This window comes from Suricata suricatta, chromosome 8 (assembly GCF_006229205.1).
Source record: "Suricata suricatta isolate VVHF042 chromosome 8, meerkat_22Aug2017_6uvM2_HiC, whole genome shotgun sequence".
In the NCBI taxonomy this organism is placed as follows: Eukaryota; Metazoa; Chordata; class Mammalia; order Carnivora; family Herpestidae; genus Suricata; species Suricata suricatta.
This window is the reverse complement of record NC_043707.1, coordinates 72,662,739-72,680,262: the sequence shown is the minus strand read 5'-3', so window position 1 is coordinate 72,680,262 and position 17,524 is coordinate 72,662,739. Positions and strand designations below refer to the sequence as shown.

At 41.7% G+C, this 17,524-nt stretch overlaps 1 protein-coding gene across 2 annotated transcripts in view; it reads right to left on the bottom strand.

The window, feature by feature from the left end:
- MCOLN3 (mucolipin 3) overlaps positions 1 to 17,524 on the bottom strand; it is a 38,624-nt gene that overhangs the window by 16,896 nt on the left and 4,204 nt on the right. Inside the window, exons 2-6 of one of the 2 annotated variants that reach the window (XM_029948141.1) lie at positions 11,660 to 11,889; positions 7,191 to 7,358; positions 2,627 to 2,780; positions 790 to 874; positions 613 to 709 (exon numbers count right to left, since the gene is read on the bottom strand). In XM_029948141.1, the coding sequence (XP_029804001.1) occupies positions 613 to 709; positions 790 to 874; positions 2,627 to 2,780; positions 7,191 to 7,358; positions 11,660 to 11,887 (732 nt within the window). In that variant the 5' untranslated portion in view covers positions 11,888 to 11,889. Of the gene's footprint in view, positions 1 to 612; positions 710 to 789; positions 875 to 2,626; positions 2,781 to 7,190; positions 7,359 to 11,659; positions 11,899 to 17,524 lie in introns of those variants that run through there. The other variant, XM_029948142.1, reaches the window with a different exon arrangement.

The window sequence follows — 17,524 nt, the reverse complement described above, 5'->3', positions numbered from 1 at the left end:
CTCCTGACCTTGAGCCTCATGAGGTGCCAAACTCACATGGCAGGCATCTCATGTTCTCCGGAGAGCATTAATAGCCCCATTTGCAACTGGAATATACAGAACAGAGATGCTACAGGCGGGCCGAAGGGGGAGGAAACTGAGCCTTCAGAGGCAGCCCAAGGAAGGCACTGTGAGCAATAGCCCAGAAGCTGCACACATCTATGGCGAGGAGACTCAGCAGCAAGAACCCTTGGCAATGGCCATATGCAGACAGCCACATACTGCCAAGAGCCTACAGGAGCTACAAGTTCTCTGCTCCTTTTGTAGTTGAAGTTGAACACCTACCCTGTGACCCTGTGCCAGGCACCGTTCTTGGGACTGAAGACACTGCACTGAACAAGGCAAGGTCCCTGCCCTCACAGAACTTGTGCTGAGGTACAGAAGGTAGATAATTAACAAGTAAACAGTTACCATAACAAAACAGAGCCAGCTACACCAAAGCTTCCCCTCTGCACATTCAAGTGGAAACATCCTCTACATTTGATCATGCTTTAATACAAGAAGATGAAACATGTGACTAAATCAAACAGTTTTCCTTCAGACGGGGCCAAATTCAGCCCAGCCCACACTTACGGTCAGAGTAAAGTCATAACAGTCAGGCAGTTCATGATGACGAATGGTCTGCAGATTAATGGCCTTCAGTTTAAACTGCAGCTCCACCGTTAGGAGTCTAAGGAAACAGAGGAGGCTTCAGTGCCGTGAAAACATGCACACACAAATCTAAGTCACACTCCCATCTGCCTCGCTCACCTGTGAAAGTCCAGTGTTAAGTTGAGTTTATTTTCTTCCAGTGTTCCAATGTAGAAAGGTTCATCGGGCTCTACATAGAAACATTCTGCCATAGAAAGGAACAAAAGATTCTGTACATAGCCTAAAACAAGTAAAACTGCATCTTGAAAGGAGAATACATTTAAGACTCGATTATTCAGGCTCTACTATTCTTCTGAATTAAGATTTAAAAGCTAAAAGTCAATATCACTTGGTTACAATGAGTCATTTGTTTTTCAAGACACAAGTAGATGCAAAATTTCTGGAGTGGGTGGAGGGCAGAAGACCTGAATTCTATCTTCTAGTCTTCTCTAGAATGCTATCTTCCTGCCTGCCTCTGTAAGACTAAATTTTGAGTCCCTTCTCCCTTTTTTGTATCCTAAGCATAAGTTTGAAGAATATGGAGTACTTATGACAAAAATTTCTAGGTTTAAAGGATCTATCTTTTTAAATACTATTTTTCCTCTATATTAGACTATACTTAAGAATAAAAACTGAAGGGTGCCCGGGTGGCTCAGTTGGTTAAGCATCCGACTTCGGCTCAGGTCATGATCTCCTGGTTCATGGGTTTGAGCCCCACGTCGGGCTCTGTGCTGATGCCTGAGAGCCTGGAGCCTGCTTAAGATTCAGTGTCTCCCCCACTCTCTGACCCTCCCCTGCTTGTGCTGTCTCTGTCTCTCAAAAATAAATTTAAAAATAAATAAATAAATAAATAAATAAATAAATAAATACTGAGACATGGGTCACCTGGGTGTCTCAGTCAATTAAGCCTTTGACCCTTGATTTTGGCTCAGATCATGATCTCACAGTTAGTTAGTTTGAGCCCCACGTCGGGCTCCACACTGACAGTATGGAGCCTGCTTGAGATTCTCTCTCTCTCTCTCTCTGCCCCTCCCCTGATTGCTTTTTCTCTCTCAAAAAATAAAAAAAAGAAAAGAAAAAGAAACCTAGAAAAAAAGGGGGGAGGGGGCAGCATTTTAAGTTTCACTAATCTGTACTATAATCCTTTACTATCCCTCTCCAAAAATTCTCCCAGTGACCACTGTTAAAAGTATTTGAAAAGTTAATGTTTTAGGTACACACTCTAAATAGAAATATGCTAATAAGAGTTAGCCACTGTATTTTAAATTCTGGTTCTGGTTTCTCCCGGAAACGACCCATGAAGATACTAAGTAGAGAAGTGCAGTTGAGGGGAGAGAGTTTTATATTTATCACCAATTTGCAAGTCCAATGTCTTCAAGGATAGCAGAAGTCTATGTCCCCGGCTCATCTTGGGCAGTGGAATATAGAGGCCACGGATACAGTGGCTAAGAGCACAGACTGCTGGGTCAGATTTCAGCCCTGCCTCTTACTAGCTCCATCTGGAATATATTGCTTAACTCTCTGAGCCATACTTTAGTCTTCTATAATGAGGATAATAATATATCTTGCCTTACTGGTCTGCTGTTGTTGCTTTCAAAAAAAATTATGAAGGGCACCTGGGTGGCTCAGTCAGTTAAGGGTCTGACCTCGGCTCAGGTCATGACCTCACAGTTTGTGGGTTCAAGCCTCATGTCGGGCTCTATGCTGACAGTTCAGAGCCCCTGCTCTCGCTCGCTCTCTCTTTCTCTCTTAAAAATAAACAATAAAAAATTTTAAAAAATTATGAGTTGCAGTAAAGGGCTTGGGACAGTACCTGACACATAATAACTGTTATGTAGTTTCTCACTATGACCTAACAGTACAGACCAAATCAATGCTTTCAGAGAGGAAATTGTTAATTTTAAGTATAAATCAAAAAGTTAAAAGATAGAAGCTCCAGTTTTTTGAAGAACATCACCAGTCTCCATTTCTGGATCAATGTCAAAGGTATCATTTCCAGGACAGATGTTTCCTTGCTTGTAGAAGTGCTGACAGATCGCCATAGCAGACTGCGCGGTACCCTTGTTCTCGTACGCATGATTCCCCACCGAAATCCTGGGTAGCTGCAAGTACTTGAACCAAAAGAGAAAGAGAAAATGGGAACACCGGCCAGGCAGAAATGAAGCCATGATTCCCTACCCAGCCCGTCTTTGAAATGCTTTCTGGAAGGAGACACTCATATTCACGTTGACCTGCACAGTACATGACATGCTAATGTGCACCAGGACAGCAGACAAGAAAAGCACTCGTGTTCTGGGCTCCACCTCTGTGGCTGTGGGAAGTCACAGACTTTCGGAGCCTCTGGTTCCCTGTCTACAAAATTAAAGGCTTAACCTGAGTCATCTCTGCGGTTCTTTCCATCTTTAAAGAACTTAAATAACGGAGTTGTCCGTTCAGTGTGAATACAAACTTTATCTTTGAAATATTTCTTCCAAGATCAGAGCTCTGCTTTGCTGCTGGAATATAGGAAGGGGGATCCAGCTGTTCCAAGCTAATGTGCAAAACTTAAAAAGTAATTTCGTCTTTATCTTTGCAAGAATAGTCACTTTCACCACAATATTCCCTCATCCTGGGGAGTCCTCTAAACAAACAAAAAATGTAATTTTACCAATAGACGCTTATGGCACTTTGGAACAACCATCAACTTAGACTCTGAATGCATTTCTGTAGAAGAAAAAAGTGCTTCAGAGCTTACTATGAACAATGCTGTTTGGAGCAATTAGTGAAACAAAGATAGCGATATGGCAGCCACCTCTTGGATTCAGTGGGACACATAGATAAATAATTCTACTTTAAAAATGCACATGAAACATGCTAAAATTGGTGAAAGAAATAATTTACAATCTGGGCCTGGGGGTAGATGCTGAGCTGGGCCTTGACCAGGCCTCCAAGGGCAGCGTTTTAGCAGACCTGAGGCATAGTTCTCAGCTCTTACTGAACTTGGCCTCTCCTCCCACAGTGTTTGGTGCAGCTGAGTCCTTTCCCTTTCACAGGACACCTTCTCCCCTTGACTTTGGGGACTCAGGCTCTCCATCTCAGTCCCCTTGACTGAATCTTGCTCCTGCCAACCTCTCCCCGTCAAGAGTGCCCTTGGATTCAGTCCTCAACTTCTTTATCCACATTCTCTCCATAAGTGACCTCAATCAGCCCCAGGTTGAAACACGATATGTATGCCAATGGCTTCCAAATTTACATCTCCAGACCCTTCCACCCAATTGCAAACAAGGGTTGCAATCTGCCTGCCTGACACCTCTGGTGTCTCAAAGGTATCTCAACTGTAAATGTGCCAATGGAACAACCAGCTTCTTCCATGAAAATGCCCTTCTCGGTGATTCCATGAGCCAATCAGCTTCACAGGCCAAAAGTTAGAAATGATCCTTTACTCTCTTTTTCTCATACTCTGCTTCCAACCCATCGAAAGTCATGTGTTACTTTCAAATTATCTCCCAAATCTGCCTGCCTCTCAGTGCCTCGTCCACACCACCTCATCTCACCCCGACAAACTGAATCCCCTCTGCAGTCTTCCTGCTTCCCGTCCGCCTCTCACCACAGTCCAGCCTCTATAAGAACTCACAGACTGCCGGGGCGCCTGGGTGGCTCAGTCGGTTGAACATCCGACTCTTGATTTTAGCTCAGGTCATGATCTCAGGATCATGGGATGAAGCCCCATGACAGGCTCTGCGCTGACAGTGTAGCCTGCTTGGGATTCTCTCTCCTTCTCTCTCTGACCATCCCCCACACTCTATCTGGGTTAAAATAAATAAACTTAAAAAACATACACACACAGGACTGTTACAGGAATAGGTGAATTCATTCATGTAAAGCCCTTATGACAGTGATACATAAAACAGGAACCTGTTGTAGACTCTGTCCCTGCTGCCCCTTTGCCTGGAGGGCTCCTCCCTGAGCCGGCTGCAGCCTGCCCCCTCCCCTCCCCCACTCGCTCTGTCCTGCCCACCTGTCACTTACCAGAGAGGCCTTCTCCTACCACCTCCACTCATTCCCTCTGCCTGCTGCTACTTCTACTTCTTCTTCTTCCACTGATGTGTACTTATAACCAACAAATGGTATCCTTATTTACTTATTACTGCCTATCTCTCCCTATTAGAATATGACTTCCTCGACTTTGTCTACTGGCTCATTGTAGTATCCATGTATCAAAGACACTATCTGATATACAACAGATGCTAAATACTTGAAGGAATAAATATTAGCCTTTGCTAATATTAAGAGTATCTCCCACACTGAAAGCCCTCCCATGGCTTCCAGTCTCTGAGAATAAATTCCAAAGCTCCTTTCTGGGGCCTGGAAAGCCCTGAGACCCAGCCCAGCCACACGGCCCTCCTTAGGACTTCCTCAAGCATACTAAATGCACCCCGGCTTCAAGAGTCTTTGCTGTTGCTACTCCTTCCACCTGGAATGTTCTTCTCTAGACTTGAAGTCCTCAGAGAGCCCTTTTTTGACCACCTTGAAGAAATTGTTAATACTCTTATGCTACTTAATTTAATTCCATAGCACTCATTACTATCTGAAATCAAATGATTTGGGTTAAACTTAATAAAATCCACCTCCTTCAGGGCACCTGGATGGTTTAATCAGTTAAGTGTCCAACTTTGGTTCAGGTCATGATCTCAAGGTTCATGGGTTTGAGCCCCACATCGGGCTCCGGGCTGACAGTGCAGAGCCTGGAGTCTGCTTCAGATTCTGGGTCTCCCTCTCTCTCTGCCCCTCCTCACTCATGCTCTATCTCTCTCAAAAATAAATAAACAATAAATTTTTCTTAAAAATCCACCTCATTCATTAGAATGTAAATTCCACAGGCAAGGAATTTATCAAGGCTACTGCTCTAACCCCAGGACTTAAAACAGTAGTAGGCATAGAGTAGGTGCTAAAATACTTGTCAAATTCATGATAAGGTAAAAAAATACTCTAATACAATAGCTGCTTTTCATTTATGGGAGCTAATCTAGTCACAGTGAGATAGCCGGTAAACTGGGTACATAATTACAGCACCAAGCTCTCTGCTGGTAACAGGACTGAGAAAAGGAGCCAGAAATCCACGGTAAAAAAGGAAGCTGCATACATTGGTAAGTAGCAATGCGTCCTATGTGTAGGGGGCAAATAGTATAATGTGGAGATGGTCAGTTTTGAGGTTTTTGTTTTCTATTCAAGGCAGTAAGTGTATTAAGCCTTGCTAAAGCTACTCTGACCAAACTGATAGTTTTGTTTTGGGGGTGGGAAGGGGTAAAAGGTAAACAGTGCATTAAATGAAAGATACTGTGTGTGATAAGGTCCCAAGTAGACCAGCAGTGCTGGGGGGTGTGATGGGAGGAAAGCAGGAGACACAAGCAGGGGTCATGAAGTAGTCTCACACAAGTACAGGCTCTTCTGAGTGCCCGCTGTCTGTGAGCCAATCCTCACAGGAATTACCTGAAGATCTGAACCTCCTGATCACAGAGACTTGTTTGTCTTGAACTTTGGAAGACCTTGAGACATAGCAGGTCCAAGGTGCAGGGCTGCAGGTGACCTGCTCACATAAGCTCTGCTATGGCCGGAATGCCTTGCTGTCCTCCTCAGACTCTCTGTGGAAGTCTGTGCAAGAGCTGCCCGGTCAGAGGCCAGCGGCGGGACTGTGTCCAGTGAAAGGGAGCCCGGGGGCTGGAGTCAGAGGACCGGGGCAGGAATGTGGTGGGCGGCACTTGGCTGGAAGGCAGTGACCTGTGGGACTGACCCCAAGTGGCTGTGGCCTGTAGGGCTTTAACGAGGCTGGGGGTCTGTCCTCACTTACCTCTGCGGCTCTGCCTTGACAGAGGAATTTTTCACACAGATCCAGAATCCTGTGTGCTCACTTATTCAACCTCCTTCTATTACCATAGTTTTCTGGCCATTTATACAATCCAAGTGTTAACAGAAAGCCTTGGTGGTATAAATACATTATTTCGTTCTGGCTATTTGCTACCTCACTGGGCAGAGACTGTCTCTAGATCATGAAGAGCCATGATTGCACTTTAATAATTTCTTACTTTGCTTGGCAGTTAATCAATGTTACAATAAAATCATTGTCACGTAGGACATCAAGGCCTTACTTAATTTTTAAATGAACCTTCAGATCTTAGTAGCTATATGTGCTCTGCGAAGTTAATATTGTCCTTATCAGTTAAGAGCCCCTAAAAGTACACACTCTGAAGACTTAATGAGTACTTACACCAGGGCCACGGTTAATAATTTTAAATCTTTGAAGCACTCATGCCGGCCCCTAGCTCTGATTCTTTTCATGAAGTCTTTAAAGTTTCTGACTCTCTCTGTAACTTAATAAGCTTTTCTCAAGTTTTAGTTTCATAGAAGTTTGATGGTGAGATTTTTAAAAATAAGTTAAAACTGTTCACCTTTCTACAGTGCAATGTCAGTTTCTATTATACACAATGCCAACAATTTCCCAGTCTGTTCTTTCTCCCACATATGAACGCCCATACTTGATTTACCTGGTTTACTGCAAAGATGATCTGATCGTATACATCGCTCTGTGTGTAGACGGCGTAAGTGTCATCCATTCGGTCCACATATCCTTTTAAGAAGAGGTGTTTGAAGGCTATAGTGTTCTCTTCCTTGAAAGCTACAACCATCTGGTTACTTAGCCCAAAAAGGACCAGCTTCAAAGAAAGAAAAAAAAAAGGAAAAGAAGGTGAAAAACCAATGAAATGAAAGGTCTCCATATAACCACCAATTTATCTAATCCAGATTCAACGTTTAATGAATCCTGAATAAATTCAATAGAAATTAAAGGCTTGGTAGCTATAAATTAATTTGACCTTAAAAAGAAGGTGGGCTTCTAGTTTTAAAATGAAAGAAAGTAGGGGCTCCTGAGTGGCTCAGTCGGTTAAGTGTCTGACTTCAGCTCAGATTGTGATCTCAATTTTATTTATTTTTATGAGTTTATGAGTTCAAGCCCATGTTAGGCTCTGTGCTGACAGCTCAGAGCCCGGAGCCTGCTTTGGATTCTGTGTGTGTGTGTCTCTCTGCCCCTTCTCAGCTCATACTCTGTTTCTCTCACTTTCTTAAAAACAAATAAACATTAAAAAAAATTTTTTTAGTAAAGTGAAAGAAAGTAGCTTTTCACACTTTCATGTATGATCTATGATCTTACTTGGGACATTGCCCCCACCACCAAAAGCTTTACTTCAGAGAAGTCCTTGTTTAGGAATTTATTCAAACTAGTCACTCTGGCTAAAGAAATGGGAAAGTTTCCTTAAGAAAGAAATAATGATAGAAACCCCCTGAAGTATGTGCATAACTTGGGTAAGGACATTTGAAGAGCTGGGGGGGGGGGTTGTGCAGAAAAACAAGGTGGAGTGGAACTTAGCACTTTGGTGGGGGACACTGAGGATCCCAGCATAATGCAATGAAAGGAACAGCAAGAAAAAGAACATCAACAGAAAACCTGGAGGCAGATGGTATAGGGGCTTAAAGGGCAAGTGAAAGATCTTTAAATGGGGCACCTGGGTGGCTCAGTCAGTTGAACATTCAATTTCAGCTCAGGTCATGATCTCTCAGTCAGTGAGTTCAAGCCCCCGTCAGGCTCTGTGCTGACAGCCTGGAGCCTGGAGCTTGGAGCCCACTTCAGATTCTGTGTCTCCCTCTCTCTACCCCCTCCCCAGCTCACATTCTGTCTCTCTCTCTCCTCAAAACTAAACTAAAAACATAAAAAAAGGTTTTAAAGATTCTAAATGATTTAATGCATAACATCAAGAAGGTTCTGAAGGTGTACAATGCAATATAAGAAATACGTTTAGTAAGTCTAAGTCCTCCAATCAAACTACTCCAGTTAATTGTCACCATTTAATTACCCAAACTGTGACAATAAGACCAAAAATAAAAATATCCTCTCAACTGATGTCTAAATTAAAGAATATTAACATAACATATCCTTACATATTCATGAAGGATTGACCCCAGGGTTTTATAGGAAACTCAGTTATTCATGCAAAAAACGTCGTTTAACTGCACTGCTGTATTAATGTAAGCTTTTTCAGTAATAGCTGAAACTCTATTGTGCTCAAAGTCTCTCTTCCCTCCAAAACCATCTCAATCTCTTGCTCTCTTGCACCTTCTCTCTCACTCACTCTCACCTGCTCTTGTTCTCTGACACACACACACACACACACACACACACACACACACACACTCTATACCTTTAGAACATATACTCTGACTCGGATCCCAGAGCAATGCAGGGTGTGTTTTATATGGGAAAAGGGAACAATACTGAGTACCTATGTGCCATAACAGGAGCTTCCCTCACACGAATCGTGCAGTACAGTTCCTAATATACCCATTTTATAGATGGGTACCTAAAGGCAGGGAAGTTAAATAATTTTGTTCAAGTCACATCACTAGCAAGTGTATAGTCAAAATCTGAACCCAAGTCCAACAGACTAAATCCAAGCTCCCGCCACCCTAGCATGCTACACAAAGTAGCCCAGGGTCTTACTGGGGGAAAGTAAAGCACACGAATCTTTTCTCTTTCCTCCTCTCCTCATGAGGTATGTCCTGCACCCCACACATATCTGTGCTCTCCACCTAACTGGACTTCTATTTCTGAAGAGCCTCTTTAAGCCAAGTACCCAAGTATTTATATCTCAATAAGATGACAGCTTGATGTTCCAGGCATTTTACATCTAATAATGAACAGCCTCCAGAGAATTCCTAAAGAGCAATTACCAATGCAGTCAAACACATGAGGACTCCCCTCATGCCAGCACTGAGGTGGGTCCCGAGGATGTGATGTGAAAACAGCGGCCCCCACCCCCAAGGGTGCATCCATGGCAGACAGAGAACCGCTACAATGCAGAGACAGAGACAGAGACAGGCAGTGGGGGGAAGGGAAGACTTTAGTAGGGTGTCTGTCATCATAGACATCGTTCTTTTGTTGCTGCAGACCCCAAATCTCCAAGTGAACAGAAAGGCCACCCTCTTTCCCCTAAAAAGAGGGAATCTGTCACCAAGTCACCCCTACTTGCTTAGTCACAAAGTTATTATGTAACATTTACTTGGTTGCTCCAGTACAGATTGAGGAAGCACACAATTAGGAAAAACCCTCAGTTCCTTTTAGGAATGTCCCTACATGCCTTTTATATGTGTATCACTAACAGACTTAACAAATAAACCATTGGTCAGTTTTCCTCGTGAGTGCCCTAGGAAACAGGATGGTTAGATGAGCTCCCTAAAAGATTTAGGAGTAATTAAGCACATGAGTCTTAGAATAAAATCTGAGTTGAATCTCAGCTCTCCTCATCTAGTTTCCTGACTATGACAGGCTATTTTACTTCAGAAAGCCTCAACGGTCTCATCTGTGACCTGGGGACACCAATACTTACCTCTGACTTAAGTAGTGAACATGATGATGTTCAGCCCCCAATACAGCAAACACTCAAGTGGCAACTACCATACTCAGTAGAAAATATTCATGTTCATCTGATACAGGCTTTTCCCTCTACTTATCAGAAACACCACAGATAAAATTTTTCACTATTGTGATGCACTGTATTATCACCTGGAAGAGTTTCAATTCCAACTTGCCAAATATTATATGGAGAACTGAACACCCATTTTAATGGTGACATGTTAGAGGAGAGAGAGCACCTTCCTCTAAATTCTTGATTCTACCACTGACTAGTCATGTGGCTTTTTATTTTTTAATTTTTTTACATTTATTTATTTATGAGAAATAGAGAAAGATTACAAGTGGGGAAGGGGCAGAGAGAGAAGGAGACACAGAATCCTAAGCAGGCTCCAGGCTCCGAGCTGCCAACACAGAGCCCGATGCAGGGTTCGAACCCACAAACTGTGAGATCATGACCTGAGCCGAAGTTGGACGCTCAACCGACTGAGCCACTCAGGCGCCCCTCATGTGGTTTTTAAAAAACTCTATAAACATCAGTTTCTTCATCTGCAAAATGAAGGATGCTAATTTTTACCCAATTAGGAGTATTGTTGTAATTAAATAAAATAATGTCCTGGGACAGAGTAGTCACTCAAATGTTAGATTCATTTACATAACATGTAGCAGGAGAAACTTAAGCAAAAATTCTACCAACTTCATTTGATTGTAGAAATCCCCTTAGCTTCTAACCTTAAGCATTTGTGCCCAATAATCAGTTAAGATTAGTGATTTCAAGGCTTTAGAAATGTTTTTCCTTGAATACCTGTTATTTATTTACATACACCTTTTTTCACCAAGAGAAAATATTATTAAAATAAACCTATCACATCTATTTTTCCTGTTAAAACCTGCTTTTATTTTTGCTCTTTTGCTTTTAAGGAAAGATCATTATATCTTCAGAAGAGTAAATCATAACCAGTATATGTAAAGAATTGCAAAACATGGCTTTCCCTAAAAATGTCAATAGAAGTCAAGGAAATGAGATTCAAACTCTGCTAAACTGAAGTCTCATATTTCACTATGTATGCCACTCAATTTTAGTTAACTCCACATTTTTCCACTGCAGGGTTCCTATGATCACAGGGCTGTGAGAATCCAGACACCTGCCTTAAAAGAAACCGTTGAAATTTCTGAAGACAGAGAAATTCCCAGGAAACTAACCAGGAAGGAAAAGAATCCTCTGGTTGGGCAACAGTTAGTTTCCATGGATGATTTAAAAACCTCCAGCTTCTTTATTGGAAACCAAATATTAAAATCTTCTTTTCCTAAAAGCTGGTTCCATTTTGCGACTAAAATTGTAATTTAATGAAAGATGAGAAGGGAAAAATTAAGGGGAAAAACCCCAAAGTCTTCCTTCACAAATATTGAAGAGAGGAGGGTTTAAGATTATTATGTCTCCTTATGTATTGTTCTCCTTTATACATATAGTTCAAAGGTTTAAAATACCACTGTCCATGCTCCTTTTTGCTACTGAAAGAGGCCTTCACTAAACTCATGATTTGAGATGCTTACCTGTATAGTCACCATTGCAATTTTTAGAATCTGTATGCCAAGCTTCCATGGTTTTCTACCACGAGCCCAGAACTTCTCACAAGGATTCATGAAAAAAAATTTGAGTTTTCGCCTCATCTGGTCTTCTAACAGAAGCTTCACAGAGGGCGATGTGTTCTGGTTGAAAGTGTAGGGATTTTCCTCATCGTGAGAGCTGTGGCTACTGATGACCACCTCAGGATTTGCCATCTCTACGGAGAGCAAAAAAAAAAAAAAAAAAAAAAAAACAACTAAAAAAACTATTTCCATTCTGTAAGTAAAGGTACAAATCTATATTCTTTGCTATCACAGAATAGTTGAACAAAAGATCTGGTTTCAAATAAGCACCATTGTTCTAAACCGCACTTTAGATATTTACAGAATCAATTAGAATATAACATGACATGTTTCTTTTTGTTTCAACTACTAAGTAAATGTTCACCCGATTGAAAGTTACTGAATTTGAGGGCTACTCCTGTTAGTAAAATGATTATATGTACATATATATAGTATGTTTATACTTTCTGCCTCATTCAGTAACAGAGTTAGAGCAGAGTGACCTGAAAGCCTATGTAACAGTTTGAGAAGGTAGGTGGAACCTGAATTTATATGCACAATTTTGTATATATGAAGATATGGCCATGTTTCCTGCAATGATACTCAAGGTTTTGTCAGATTATCAAAATAAGTTCAAAACCACTGAGTTAAAGGTAGCAAGATGTGGTGTTGAGAAAAGAAACCCTGTTTGGTGTCTAAAACTGGTTCTATGACTTGACACCTCTGTGACCTTAAGCAAGTCACTAAGCCTTTCTGAACCTCAAGATTCTTGTCTGCAAAACAGTAGTAACAATACCTATCCTCATATATTCTGATTAAATAAAAATGCGGGGAAGAGCCAAGATGGTGGAGAGGAAGGGAGCTCTGTAAACTTCATCAGCCCCATCTATCGAACTGACAAGGACTTTACTCCCATCTGCAAGAGCGGAAGGAGAAAATACAGACTCCAGAAAGAAGACAACCTCAGAAATGCCTGAGTGAGTGAGTGCAAACTGGGGAGATTGGAAAATGGGCCAGCCCGAGAAGGGCAGGGGAGGTAGGAGCCCCAGCCCAACACAGGGAACATGCGCAGAGCCCCGAGAGACAAAGGGAAGAGAAAGAGAAACTGAACATGCTGATAGAACTGTCTCTAGAGAAGAGATAACGAATGTTTAACCCTACATAGAGAGAAAAACTCTCACTCCACATATAACTGCTGGGTAGCCCAAATCCCGAACCCAGGTGGCACAAGGGAAAAAACAGCCTCCACCCCTGCGCAATCCCGGCAGGGAGGTGACTGCCGCGGCAGAGGCTGCAAGGGCGCACACTTCAGCCTCAGCTGTGAGAGTGGGAACACATACCTCATTTCCACAGTGAATCCCGAATCCTGGGTGCCAACAGGGAAAAAATAGCCCCCACCCCTACGCGATCCCAGCAGGGAGTTGGCTGCAGTGGAGGTGGGGTGAGTGCTTCAGCTGCGGCTGCAGGAGTGTGCACATCATTTCCGGCAATGCCGGGCATCCCAGACAGCAGCAGCGTGAATCCCAGCCGCCACCAAGAGAAACTGTTCCCTCCCCCTCCCGATCCCGACTGGGAGTTGGCGGGGTCATCTGAGAGGGAGTGCACTTCACCTCCTGCAGCGCACCTCGCCTCCAGCAGCAGCAGCGCAAATCCCTGCTGGCACCAAGAGAAACTGCTCCCTCCCCCTACAAGATCCCAGCTAAGAAGTCAGCCGCCAAAGCAAGTACATCTCATCTGTGGTAGCATAAAAGGGCATGGACTAGGATTTTGAAAGGAGGCGGGCCTGAAAAATATAGCTTGGCTCAGCTGCAGCACAAGGAGATGGGACTCCTTAGAGTGGCCTTCAGCACTTATTTCCAGCGGAGACTTGGGCGCCTCCATTGATCCTCCACAACCACCAATCGAGGCCTCTGAGAGCAGCCCCCAAGACCTACATACACCAAACTACACCTATCCTTGAGGGGGAGCTGCTGCTTTTTTTATTGTACTTATTTTTTATTATTATTACCTTTTTTACTTAAAAATATTTTTTTCTTAATTTTTATACATTATTTTCGTTTTTCCTTTCTCCCTCTTTTTCTTTTTTTCTTTTGTTCCTCTTGCCATCCAGATATATTATCCCTTATCTCATCCTTATCTCTCCCCTCGACTGGTTATACACTTTTAGACTGCCCATTGTCCTTTGTTGCCTCTGCCCCCCCCTTTTTTTCTTCTCTTTTCTTCTCTTTCCTTTCCCTTTTCTTTTCTTCCTTTCCCCCTTTTAATTTGTTTGTTTGTTTAATTTGTCTGTGCATTTGCGTGCTTCTGTTCCCTGTGTGTTTGTCTATCTCTTTTCCTTTTCAGGACTACCCCAACAAACAGGCCAAAGTGCGTGTGACCGTGAGTCCCAAATATCACTGAGTAGGGAAATAAAATAATCAAAGGGACAACAAGAGAAACTGAGAATTAAAAGAATATTTCCTGAAATGACACACCCTGAACAGGCAATAGGCCTCCTTTAACAGAGCAATACTAATAGGTGCACAGTGCACAGCGAGCTTTTTAAAACTGACAAGAGACAGAACCCCAAAATGATAAAACGAAAGAACTCTCCCTTGAAGAATCTCCAGGAAGAAGTAACAGCCACAGAACTGCTCAAAACAGATCTAAACAGGGGCCCCTGGGTGGCTCAGGTGGTTGGCACTGACTTTGGCTCAGGTAATGATCTCACGGTTCATGGGTTCGAGCCCCACATCGGGCTCTGTGCTGACAGCTAGATCAGAGCCTGGAGCTTGCTAACGATTCTGTGTGTCTCTTTCTCTTTGACCCTCCCCTGCTCACAATGTCTCTCAAAAATAAATAAAAAAACATTAAAAAAAATAAGAAAATTAAAAATTAAAAAACAAATTTAAACAACATAAGTGAACAAGAATTAAAAAAAAAACTGTCATAAACTTAATCACTGGGATTGAAAAAAGCATCAGAGAAGCAACTGAGACAATGACTAGGGACCTTGAAAATAGGTGTGACGAGTTAAAAAAAAAAGCTATAAATGAGGTGAATAATAAAATGGAGAGGGCCACCTCAAGGATTGAAGAGGCAGAGAGAAGAATAGGTGAATTAGAAGATGAGGAGGCTGAAAAAAAAAGGGAGAAATTGATCCAGGAGCAGGAAAGGAGAATTCAAGACCTGAATGATACAATCAAATGGAACAACATCCATATCATAGGAATTCCTGAAAGGAAGAAAGAGAGAAAGGCCCTGAAGGGATACTAGACCAAATTATAACTGACAATTTCCCAAGTCTGGGGAAAGAAATAGACATTCAAACTCAAGAGGCACAAAGAACCCCATTAAGACATAATTTGAATTGACTTTCAGCATGACATATCATAATGAAACTGGCAAAATATAAAGAGAGAATTCTGAAAGCAGCTAGGGACAAAAGGGCCCTAACATACAAAGGGAAACCTATCAAAGTGGTTACAGACCTATCTACTGAAACTTGGCAGGCTAGGAAGGAATGGCAGGAAATCTTCAATGTGATGAAAGAAAAAAACATGCAGCCAAGAATCCTTTATCCAGCAAGCCTGTCATTCAAAATAGAAGGAGAGATTCTATTTATTCTATTTTGTTCCAAATAAACAAAAATTGAGAGAATTCATGACCACCAAACCAGCCCTACAAGAAATCTTAAGAGGGACTCTATGAGGGAAAAGTCACAAAGAATACAGGGTACCAGACACACCACTATAAACATGAATTCTATGGAGAACACAATGACTCTAAACCCATATTTTTCAATAACACTGAATGTAAATGAAGTGAATGCTCCAATCAAATGACACGGGGTAGCAGAATGGATAAAAAACCAAAATCCATCTATTTTCTATCTATAAGAGACTCATTTTCAACCTGAAGACACCTTCATATTGAAAGTAAGGGGATGGAGAAATATCTGTCATGCGACTGGAAGCCAAAAGAAAGCCGGAGTAGCCATACTTATATCAGAAAAACTGGACTTTTAAGTAAAGGCACTAATAAAAGATGAAGAAGGACATTATATAATAATTACAGGGTCTCTCCATCAGGAAGAGCTAACAATTATAAACAACTATTCACTGAATTCAGGAGCACCCAAATACATAAAACAATCATAGACAGAAACAAGCTTATTGATAAGAATGTGCTAATGGCAGGGGACTTTAATACTCCACTGACAGCAATGGATAGATCAACCATACAGAAAATCACTAAAGAAACAATGGACCTGAACGACACATTGGAACAGATGGAATTGATAGATATATTTAGAACTCTGCATCCTGAAGTTAGGAAATTCACCTTCTTTTCGAGTGCACATAGCACATTCTCCAAGATAGTTCACATACTGGGGCAAAAAGTATAAACGAATAGAAATCGTACCATGCACACTTTCAGATCACAATGCTATGAAACTTGAAATTAACCACAGGAAAAAGTCTGGAAAACCTCCAAAAATGTGGAGGTTAAAAACCACCCTACTAAAGAATGATTGGGCTAATCAGGCAATTAGAGAAGAAATTTTAAAATATATGGAAACAAACAAAAATGAAAATACAACAATCCAAAATCTCTGGGACGCAGCAAAGGCCGTCCTAAGAGGAAAGTATATTGCAATCCAGGCCTATTTCAACAAACTAGAAAAAGTACAAATTCAAAATCTAACAGAGCACCTACTGGAACTAGCAGGGAAGCAGCAAGAGCACCCCAAACCCAGCAGAAAAAAGGAAATAATAAAGATAAGGGCAGAAATAAAAAAAAAAACAGTCGAGCAGCTCAATGAAACCAAGAGTTGGTTCTTTGAAAAATAAACAAAACTGATAAACCTCTAGCCAGGCTCCTTAGAAAGGAAAGAGAGAGCACCCAGATGAACAAAATCATGAATGAAAATGGATCTATTACAACCAATCCCTTAGATACAAGCAATCATCAGAGATTATTATGAAAAATTATATGCCAACAAACTGGACAACCTAGAAGAAATGGACAAATTCCTAAATGCACATGCACTGCCAAAATTCAAATGGGAAGACATAGAAAGCATGAATAGACCAATAACCAGTGAAGAAATCGAATCCTTTATCAAAAATCTCCCGATGAATAAGAGCCCAGGCCCAGATGGCTTCCCAGGGGAATTCTACCAGACATTTAAAGCAGAGCTAATAGCCATTCTTCTCAAACTATTCCAAAAAATAGAAATAGAAGGAAAACTTCCAAACTCATTCTACGAAGTCAGCATCACCTTGATACCCAAACCAAACAGAGACCCAGCAAAAAAAGAGAACTACAGGCCAATATCCTTAATGAATACAGATGCAAAAATACTCAACAAGATACTGGCAAATCAAATTTAACAGCATAAAAAAAATATCCATCATGATCAAGTGGGATTCCTTCCTGGGTTACAGGGCTGGTTCAATATTCACAAATCCATCAATGTGATCCATCACATTAACAAAAGAAAAGATAACAACCATATAATCCTGTTGATAGGTGCAGAAAAAGCATTTAAAAAATACAGTACCCTTTCTTAATAAAAACCCTTGAGAAAGTCGGAATAGAAGGAACTTACCTAAACATTATAAAAGCAGTTTATGAAAAGCCCACAGCTAATATCATCCTCAATGGGGAAAAACTGAGAGCTTTCCCCCTGAGATCAGGAACACGACAGGGGTGTCCACTCTCACCACTGTTGTTTAACATAGTGCTGGAAGTCCTAGCATCAGCAATCAGACAACAAAAGGAAATAAAAAGCATCAGAATTGGCAA